Source organism: Ptychodera flava, chromosome 13 (genome assembly GCF_041260155.1).
Source record: "Ptychodera flava strain L36383 chromosome 13, AS_Pfla_20210202, whole genome shotgun sequence".
Taxonomy (NCBI): domain Eukaryota; kingdom Metazoa; phylum Hemichordata; class Enteropneusta; family Ptychoderidae; genus Ptychodera; species Ptychodera flava.
The window spans coordinates 33,691,393-33,702,517 of record NC_091940.1 but is presented as its reverse complement, the minus strand read 5'-3'; the positions used below and the strand labels follow the sequence as shown (position 1 = coordinate 33,702,517).

Genomic DNA, 11,125 nt, shown 5'->3' with positions numbered 1-11,125 from the left:
ATCAAAGCTGTTAAATTGGCAGTTTGAAGAAGATTTTTTAAAGATTTTTTGACCAAAAATGACAAAGATTGCCATGAAATATGAAATATAAAAATTTGAATATTTCATCACAATTAGCACAAATTTGACTAAGGTCATTATTAGGGACATGTTTACCAAATAATGAAGACGTCAGTAAAAGAGAAGAAGATTTTTACCAAAAAAAATAGCAAAATCAGCCTCAAAAACATAAATTTGCATATTTCATCATAATTTAAACACATCTGATTAGGGTAATGCCTGGGAACCTGTAATCCAAAGATTAAAGGATTCGTACAGGCTGTTTTGAAGAAAAACCTTGTTATGTACAAATTTGAGTACAATGCTACACATCCACTTATTTAGCTGACAGCAAAGCTAAAAACCAGTTGCTAAGAACAAGAAACGCGTTGAGCTACAATACAAAACAATCTTAGGTTCGATAGCAGGCTACGATCAACTAAATGTTACAGGGGCATAAGCTTTCAAAAACGTGAAGTCTCCTTCATCAGATGCAAGGGGAATGAAAAATTGAAGCAGAAAGTGACAGAAAATTCAGAGTGAAATTTAAGAAAATTCAGTAATTCAGAGTGGACATTTTTACTCTGAATTTTCTGTCCCTTTCAGCTTTAATTTTTCATTCCACTCTTGCATCTGATGAGGGAGACTACACGTCTGTGAAAGCTTATTCTCCGGCAACATATAGTTGATCGTAGCATGCTACTAAAGCTTATATTAATTAAGTACACAAATACAGAAACTTATCAAAATTCAGTTACTGACCCTTGAAAGTTTAAATCGACATTAGAGATGAATTGGGGTTCTCAAGCTTGGTTCCAGACAGCTACCTCTTCTGTAACAACTCTTCGATTTTCAGTTAAGTCAATTGTTTTATATCCTGAAAATAATGCAACAATAGGTATTATGGCGAGATGAGACTTTCTATAAAAGACAATGGGCTGATTAGGTTAAGGAAAAGGGGAGCCTCTTTTCAATACTGTTACAAAATATTTGCTTATTCTTGTCATCAACTGATTAAAATAAAAAAGCCAAACTCTCATATGCTGAAACAATACATTGTATAATCTACGATGTTTAATTGATGTTTTCCATGCGATTGTCTCTACTAAAAGACATGTGTTAGCTGTGATTACGCAGCGGTACTATGCAAGGCGTATCGATCGCGCTCAGGTCAAGGGTTATCGCTACAGTGTGTTCCGATGACCCTTGACCCGAGAGAGATCGATCGATAGGCCATGGCCAAAAGTACCACTGCGTATTCACAGCTAGTTGTTGGTATACCAGCCACTGAAAGAAAAAAGGTTTCTTCACGTAGTTAAGCTTTTTCAAAGCACAATACAATTAATTTCAAAGGATAATAATACAAATGTTTCAAAATCTAAGACCTTTTACTATTTTGGAGAGAAAACTTACCCTTTCTGGTCTTGTTTCCGCACGATCACGACTTCAGCATGCGCTTACAAGAAAAATGTCGCAACTTCCGTTTTGATGCATCATGGGATAAGAAAAGGCACCAAACTTGAACACCAAGTGTTTAGAAGTAGAACGCCTCTTGCACGCCGATGTTAAAATTTAAACGTTCATGGTGGTTTTCTGATTGTCTTTTCAAATTTTCAAAATTTCAACCCGAAATAAACGTGTAAAATTATTTTTTATACTTCCTTTTTAGAAAAAACATGCTTTCAGCAATTGTAGACCGGAAATATTTTTCACTTAGTGTGAAATTTGTCATACCAAAATCCGTGTACGTATGCCGGACAGCGAGGCAGTAGTAAAGTTAATATAGCCATTGTAAAGTAAAAAACACAAAAGATTGTTAACTGTTTCAGAGTATTGTAAAATTTCTGTGATGCTGAGTTTTTGAACACTTGAAGGAGATGGTTGTTAACACATCGTGTTCAGGCTTAGAACATCATTGTTAATAATATGAACACTAGTGTTAACAATGTGAACACTGGCCGTTCAAATTTGAACACCGACATGTACATTTTGAACGCGTAAAGACGCGTCTAGCGTCCGCTATTTTTACAGTGCACACTGTAAAAATAGCGGACGCTAGACGCGTCTTTACGCGTTCAAAATGTACATGTCAGTGTTCAAATTTGAACGCCTAGTGTTCATATTGTTAACACCAGTGTTCATAATATTAACAATGATGTTCTAAACCTGAACACTATGTGTTAACAACGATCTTCTTCAAGTGTTCAAAAACTCAGCATCACAGAAATTTTACAATACTGTGTAACAATTAACAGTCTTTGTGTTTTTACTTTACAATGGCTATATTAAATTTACTGTTGCTTCACTGTCAGGTAAACGTACACGGATTTTGGTGTAACGAATTTCACACTAAGTGAAAAATATTTCCGGCATACAATTGCTGAAAGCATGTTTTTCCTGAAAAAGGAAGTATACAAAATAATTTTACACGTTTATTACGGGTTGAAAGTTTAAAAATTAGAAAAGAAAATCAGAAAACTATCATGAACGTTTTAATTTTAACATCGGCGTGCAAGAGGCGTTCTACTTCTAAACACTTGGTGTTCAAGTTTGGTGTCTTTTCCTATCCCATGATGCATCAAAACGGAAGTTGCGACATTTTTCTTGTAAGCGCACCCTGAAGTCGTGATCGTGCAGAAGCAAGACCAGAAAGGGTAAGTTTCCTCTCCAAAATAGTAAAAGGTATTAGATTTTTGAAGCATCTATATTATCGTCCTTTAAAATTAATTGTATTGTACCTTGAAATAGCTTAACTACGTGAAGGAACCTTTTTTCTTTCGTGGCTGCTATACCAACAACTAGCTGAGACTACGCAGTGGTACTTTTGGCCATAGCCTATCGATCGATCTCACTCGGGTCAAGGGTCATCAAAACACAACTGTAGCGAAAACCTTGACCTGAGAGCGATCGATACGCCCTGCATAGTACTGCTGCGTAATAGTAGCTAACACATGTCTTTAGTAAACACAATCGCATGTAAAACATCGTTAGACATCGTAGAGTATACAATGTATTTGTTTCAGCATATGAGAGTTTGGCTTTTTATTTTAATCAGTTGATGACAAGAAGCAGCAAATATTATGTAACAGTATTGAAGAGAGGCACTGTATATGAAAGTCTCCCCTTTCCTTAACCTAATCAGCCCCTTGTCTTTCATTTAAAGTTTCATCTCGCCATATTACCATTGTTGCATTTTTTTTCAGGATGTAAAAAGTTGGATCAAACTGAAAATCGAAGAATTGTTATAGAAGCTGGTGGTACAGATAATGAAGAAGATGAGTGTACAGGTAGCTGTCTGGAAACAAGCTTGAGAACCTCAGTTCATCTCTAATGTAGATTTAAACTTCCAAGGGTCAGTACTGAATTTGGATAAATTTCTTTATTTTTGTTCTGAATTAATCCAAGCTTTGGTAGCATGCTATGATCAACTAAATGTTGTCGGAGAATAAGCTTTCACAGACGTGTAGTCTCCCTTATTTAAGTTAAAGCTGAAAGCGACAGACCATTCAGAGTAAAAATGTCCACTCTGAATTACTGGTTTTTCTGAAATTTTCACTCTGAATTTTCTGTCACTTTCTGCTTCAATTTTTCATCACACCCCTTGCATCTGACGAAGGAGACTTCACGTCTTTGAAAGCTTATGCCCCAGTAACTTTATTTGATCATAGCCTGCTACCAAACCGTAGATTATTTTGTATTGTAGCTCAACACGTCTCTTGTACTTAGCAAGTGGTTTTTAGCTTTGCTGTCAGCTAAATATGTGGATGTGTAGCATTGTCCTCAAATTTGTACATCCAAAGGCTTTTCTTCAAAACAGCCTGTACGAATCCTTTAATATTTGGATTACAGGTCTCAAGGGATTACCCTAATCAGATATGTTCAAATTATGATGAAATATGCAATTTATATTTTGAGGCTAATTTTGCTATTCTTTGGCAAAAATCTTCTTCTCTTTTACTGCCGTCTTCAATATTCGGTAAACATGTCCCTAAAAATGACCTTAGTCAAATTTGTGCTAGTTGTGATGAAATATTCAAATTTTTATATTTCATGGCAATTTTTGTCATTTTTTGGTCAAAAATCTTTAAAAAATCTATTTCAAAAATGCTAATCAAACAGCTTTGATATTTAGGACGTAGATCTCTACTGATAGTCTTTTTCAGATTGTTCAAATTATGCAGAAATTTGCAACTTTGTATTTTTAGGACATTAAAGACATTTCAGACATTTTTAAGACATTAGGGATTACCAGAATGTGATATATTCAAGTTATGATGAAATGTACATTTTTTTCATTTTAAGGGTGATTTTTACCATTTTTGGTAAAACAAATTGTATAAAAATTAATAGCAGGGTACACCAGAATTTGAAAGGTCTTTATGAATATGTTTTAAATTTCTGAGAAGTATATTTTTGAAATGTCACCCATTTATTTCAGGGTATATTTAAAGATATTACAAACAAACAAACCTTTTGTTTATGAAGGATTTTTTTGGACAAGGAAATAGGTTTTACCCTGCCAAGGACCCACTTTCCCCACTTTCTGCATGTTGTGCCTTACTGTGACACTTTGACAACTTGACATGTTGTGTTTACTTTAGTGTTGACAACTATATACCATGTGAACCAGAGAAGCCTTGACTAACTTCTTTTTTCTTCAAAATTTACAATTGTCTATACAAGAGGAAATGTCTTTAAGAAACCATCTTACAAAAATTGAGTATACATGTCATACATATACGTCTTTTCAACACAATAAGTATGCCAAATTTTGAGCTTTTTCAGATGATTTTTGTACATTTTAAACAAGTATGAACATAAAACGTCATCCACAATATGGTGATTTTTATTGCTTATGTTTTTGATAGGAAGGTGTCAACACTGTTGGTTTTTTCCTGTGACAAACTTTACATACAAAGTTGCAATGTTATTTGCCCATTTTACAGTAAATTATTGTATTTTGCTCTAGAAATGTTTTCGTGTATTTTTAGAATAAAATAATTTTACTGGATATCAATGGTCTGTCATGTTATTTCAAGGCTTGAACACCCCGTGAACGCCCAAAATTAAAGGTGTTCAACAAGCGCGCATCATGTGTTCTAGCCTTTAACACACTTATCGTTGAACGGCGTCCATGCGTTCAAAAAGTGTTACAGCCCTTTGAACGCGTAAAAGCGTTCAATTTTTGAACACATTTCCCGAGCAACGTGTGTTCAGATATGGAAAACCATGGTGTTCAATATAATGTGTGATGAACACGTAGCGTTCAAAATCTGCACACGTATGTTCAAAAATTGAACGTTGGTTGAACACGTAGTGTTAAATTTCTGAACGTCTAGAGGCGTTCAAAAAGTGTTACAAAAAGGGTTTAATTAGTGTTCTATCCTTGAACACTTAACTTTACAGTGCACCCACTGCTGGCACTAAGCATTTGCCAGTTTAGTGTATAATTTCTTTCTATTTTCACACGATCTGCAATCCTAAACATATTCAAAATTCCCAAAACTGACTCTAAATATTTCAACTTATTCCTGGTATAAGAAAATTCGCAGAAAATAGTGCGCGAGTCGGACTTCTTGGTCACAATGTGTGACGCATAGGTCGTTTACACAAATCGTCGATTTACTCAGTTCCGTTTTTGGCAGTGCGTACATTATTCAAATAAGTATAAGTCGGCGGCGCCTGGACAGACTAGCCTGATTTTTCACCTGTGGACAGTGAATGAATATATCTGAAAGAACGTGTCTCAGATTTCCGATAAAGGGCCTGGAAGTGAAGATATCCTGACAAACGTGAACAAAGGCCGATAATTTATGCAAAAAACGTCAAGTTGACACTTTGAAGGTGCATTGTGCGAAAACAAAAGCGAATTTCAAAAATCCGGGACACGGTTTTTTGCCCAGTATACCCAGCCGTCGATTGCCGTAAACAGATCACCAAGGCCGATTGGAGATTTGTACTTACACTTTTTTGAGTAAAAAAACTAAAAAACACGTGTTTTTCAGTAAAACAGCCGTATGCGCACTGTTTTTGAAAAACTAACAAATTTTCTGAACTCTTCGGTGACCGAGCAGATAAAAAAGTACCACATGTCGGGTGTGTGACCACGTCTTCTTTGTGAAAATGAGGATTGAAAATAAGTGACAATGAAACTGTTCAAACTTGCTCATTCCATCTCAGTATTTACTTAACATTACTGGCGTACATGTCCCCAAGCAGGAACACTGATAATTTTATTTGAAAGAAAAAATCCTCAAAATGATCCGATCCTAATATTTTGATGCTGTTTTCGCGACAAATATGAAAATGCAATCATAGCTACGTCAGAATTTAACATTATGTGACTGCTTTCGACTGAACATATGGGGGAAGTGTAGCCTGCCTTGTTTGCCAGGGATATATGAAGCATGTTTAGCACAGGAAGCAATATAGAGGCGTTAGGACTTAGAAGAAAACAGTTGCAGTGGCTGTATTATTTGCAACTTCCTAACTTTTGTTTGTTCTCTTAAAAACTATCATCACTTAATTATTATCCCAAAATCTTATTCTTTTCATCAAAAGGGGTAAAGGACAACTTCCTCAACGACTTTCTGTTCGCCACGGTCGTGTTTCATCAGCTAGAAGGTACCTTTCCGCGCAATAGCTTTCTTTTGCCACATAATACTATTCTTTGTTAAACTCATTGAATACAAAGTTTGTCGCTTGAAACAGCCTCTTGTATATTTCTCAGTATGGTGAGTCCATTTAAGAGCATACTGTGCAATCGGGCTGGGTGTGACCTAACTTTTTAATGATATATGTTAAGTCGAACAACATTCCAATGTATACATCATACTCATACATGGATTATACGCACGCTCGCAATTAAGCTAGTTCGTGTTATAAAAGTCAAATGTGAAACTAGAAATCGGAAATTGCACAAGCAATAATTCGAAGAAGGATGGTATAAGAAGACATAGGCGGCTGATGTTAAGAGATAAATTGCACAGAGAAATTGGACTCTTCTATATGCCTTAAAGTAAAATACGCCTCGGGGGATGTATATTCTGACTCTAAAACTTTTATGATCTAGCAATTCTGTGGGCTCATTTTAAAGCTCTCGGTGTAAGAATAATTTTCACCGTTATATTTTTTCGAAAATCTTAGAGTTAACACAGGGAGGCGGCCATTTTGAATTTCAACTATTGGTAAATCTTGGGTAATTTGTTTCTCTGATACCAAAATTAGGTGAATCCCCCTACCCACTTTGATTTTGATTTTGAAAGAAGTGATTGAAAGGTTCCTTGAGTAAATTTTGAGCGAAATTTTAATTCTTTCACGTTCAAGCCGCATACTATATATACTTTAAGGTAATTGAACATGTGGTTATTAAGTTTAGGGTATTTTCTTTACGCACCTTAAAAGTGAAAGACTTGTTCTCAGTCTCCTAAATGAAATTTCAACCAAACTCATTCCAAATCAAGAATATAAATCGGGGTACATAGTGCAAAGTTGTGTAGAAGAGGAGCATATTACCAGACGTTTACCGATATTTGAAATTCAAACTGGCTCAGCCATCCCTGTTTTAACTCTATGGCGAAAAAAAATCCATTTTCGAAAAAAGACTGTGAAATGTTATCTAGACTTTTAAAATGAGTCACCACAATTGGCAGACATATTCATTGCTTCGATAAAGTTTGTGTGTGATGTTTGATGGTGAGCGTGTGAGCGTAAGTGCTTCTGAATGCTACAACGTGTGGAGGAGTCTCAGTCAGAAAAAATGTGACAACTTAGCCGGTTATTGAACCACTCTTTTCAGAGTGAGGATTTTGCCGAATGGTTCTGTCAGTTGCTTCTCCGCTGGGTGCCTGATACCGTAGGTTGTGTGTTCGAACCAGATTGAAAACACCGTATGTCTATCCCCGAGACGTTTTCTATGTTGACTTGAACGTCGCACAAGAACACTTAAGTAGATATCACATATGACTTCCAAAAATCAGAGTTTTGATTACGTTTGGGAGTTGGATACATGTGTCATTGAATTCATCAAAAAGCAGAATTAAAATCACAGTACCCACAAGCCAACGGTGATAAAAAACTGTGGCTGTGATACGCATAATAACAGTCAGTTTACGTCATAGGCCATAGTGTTAGAGCCTATCTTTTGCTTTGCAAAGGCAGTCATTGATAAAGTCAATACAATGTATGCTTTAGAGGTTAAACGGTCAAGTCTTTTTGCTGTATTTTTGATACTCTAATGCTCTTAACTGTCGAAACAATATATATATATATATATATATATATATATATATATATATATATATATATATATATATATATATGCTATATATAGGATATATATATATGATCGCTACAGAGGTCACTTGTACCGTGAAGTTCTGAGTAACGCCTAATTCCTGTTTTCTACTTGTTATCAATTTTTACCGTATATCGCTCTGCAATATAGGTATTGCACATTGTTTTACACCGTGAAGATTTACAAACTTTATAGGATATGTATATATATATATATACATGTATATATATATATATATAGAGAGAGAGAGAGAGAGAGAGAGAGATATATACATATATATATATATATATATATATATATATATATATATTAACTCTTCATATGTAAATTTTGCATGGAATAGACATATAGGTATACCGACTTACTAACTGACCAATCGATTGATTGGTATGTAGATTTTATAATAGGTGGCTAGCTAGCTAGGTAGCTAGGTAGGTAGCAAGGCAGCTAGGTAGGTAGCTAGGTAGGCAGCAAGCAGGATGGATAGATACATCGCCTAAATCAAAGTTTAAAATGCCACTGGAAATAACAATCATCATCCAACAAAACTACACGTAACACCTCGTGACAATTTGTCTCGTTTGAACTTTGTTTCACGTTATCCTAAAGACTTTGTAAGTGTGATGCTAGTGGACGAAACCTTGTAACGTCTTTAAGAGAATCATTGACGATGAGAAGGCTTTAATAAAGTAATGATATGCACGTTTAATAACTCAACCACTCCCACTTGTAACTGCCAAGGATGGCATTGACAAACAATAGCATTTTTACAACCATAAAATCGATGAAAAAAATCTGTCATCATGCAATAAGAGTATGATTATTTCTTTTCATCGGCGAAGTTGATTGAAAGTTGCCGTTAAGTCTATATAAATCAACAAAACTTGACCTTAAAAATCGTCATAATGATGATAGCAAAAAATACTACGCAATCTCTGGAATTGCATGATTTTTGCCTAAACCTAAGTGCTACAAACCACCACATTTAGTTGAAAGGTGGGAAACAAAAATAACACAGGTTGTAACATGACGATCATCTTAAATTCAAAGCAAAGAAAACGAACTCATAGCGAAAGTTCCTTTGACCAACGTAATGTATTCTATTCAAAGTCAAAATATTGCCTATTTGTTGACATTTAAGTGATATTGACATTTTTTAAATTGGTTGGCCGATGTGAAGACGTCCTGAGTATTCTTTAGTAGGTCGCTGTTCTTCCAATGTTGGGGCTTTCCCTGAAATAAACAGAGAAACAGTAGTTTAGCAAAATTTGGTATATTGCCGCAGTCCGATGCAAAACTTCAGCGGTAGGTACTATCACATACCCATCATCGACGATCACACAATACAATAGATGCATGTCATTTACCAAGGGGAGGTCTTATCATATCCTAAAGCGAGACGACTGTGGAAAAACCTAGTGCTCCTGGTGCGGCGGAGTGTCACAATGATACCAGAGAGGGCGCTTCGCCATACACTGCAGGGCAGGCTTCATATCCCCTTTGGCAACGCCGGCATTTATACGATATTTAGCAGACAATGAGTACTAGTCAATAAAGAACGAAATTACAATGATCACAATCATCGTCCTCCTCCTCCTAATCATCATCATCATCATCATCATCATCATCATCATCATCATCAAAGCAACACAAGTGTACGTTTAAAAATATCAAGAATATCATTTCGAGCATTCAGTGTTCCGGGACAACACGTTTTGAATGAATTTACACGTTTTTCATCTCAATAAAGGAATGCACCAATCGATTACAAAACTACTTCCCTCCATCAAAAGAAAAATATGAATAAAGCAATGGATAGGCATAATTAGATATGCGGGCAGACATACGTAGACAAAGATGCCAACAGACAGACAGCCGAAATACCGACAATTACTTGCGGGCACGATAAATCTTTCTATAGAAAATACCCCGTCGCTAAACACAACAATCATTTGCTTCTCGACGCAGAAAAGTTTGATGTAACTTACGACATCCATAATCACAGTTTGCTGGGCACCATTCTCGTTGCCATTCCGTATCTGCGCATCCTTCCATCGTGTTCATTGCAGCACAAATGTCCCAGTCATCGTAGTGAGCGGGATTTTCGCACGCCTCTGAGAAATAAACAAATGGATCTGCATTGAAATTCCAGGTGTCAATTGCTTTGGAAAAGAACATAAAAGCAGATTGATGGCTACACCAATGATCATTCGTCCTCTTGATCAATGAAAGACATATATAGAAAAAGCGAGAAATTAATCAAGACATTTCCTTGCTACCGGTGGTCCAAGCTAAGAACAATTCGTGTTCCGGCGATACGATTCGAGTAAAATAGCCGCCAATATGCAGATTGCCTAAATCGGGATAATAGAGATTTATTGATCGATTTTTATCTCGATGATTCCTGCTCATCGACAAGGGTTGTGCGAGAGGTGAAATAGGCAGAACGCGGTACGTCCATTTGGCAATCCTACGCTACCTTACAAACGGAAAAAAGTGTTGCTCATATTGGCTTCCGCAACACTCAAGATGACTAACACTAGTGTAACACGTGTTCATGCCAGGTCCAATAACCTTCACCAAGTGCAAAAAAACAAACTTGTGAGCGTCGTGCTTCGATAGGCGTCACGTTGTATCTAAATTAGATTTACCCTCTACTGTAAAAATGAAGGAGCGTTACGTCAAAGGGGCCAATTAAAACTCTCAAGGATATGTCATGACTTGTGAGAAAGTTTATTATATTTAAACTGGGCAGACAATTGACGTCACGCCGGTGAGCGATTCCCTCTA

General features: G+C 36.1%; 1 protein-coding gene across 1 annotated transcript in view; it reads right to left on the bottom strand.

Annotated features, from left to right (window-relative positions):
* Positions 1 to 9,015: 9,015 nt before the first annotated feature.
* Positions 9,016 to 11,125, bottom strand: part of LOC139148226 (cysteine-rich venom protein VAR8-like) — a 34,049-nt gene continuing 31,939 nt past the window's right edge. Inside the window, exons 8-9 of the mRNA XM_070719539.1 lie at positions 10,324 to 10,449; positions 9,016 to 9,568 (exon numbers count right to left, since the gene is read on the bottom strand). Of these exons, the coding sequence (XP_070575640.1) occupies positions 9,492 to 9,568; positions 10,324 to 10,449 (203 nt within the window). The 3' untranslated portion in view covers positions 9,016 to 9,491. The remainder of the gene's footprint in view (positions 9,569 to 10,323; positions 10,450 to 11,125) is intronic.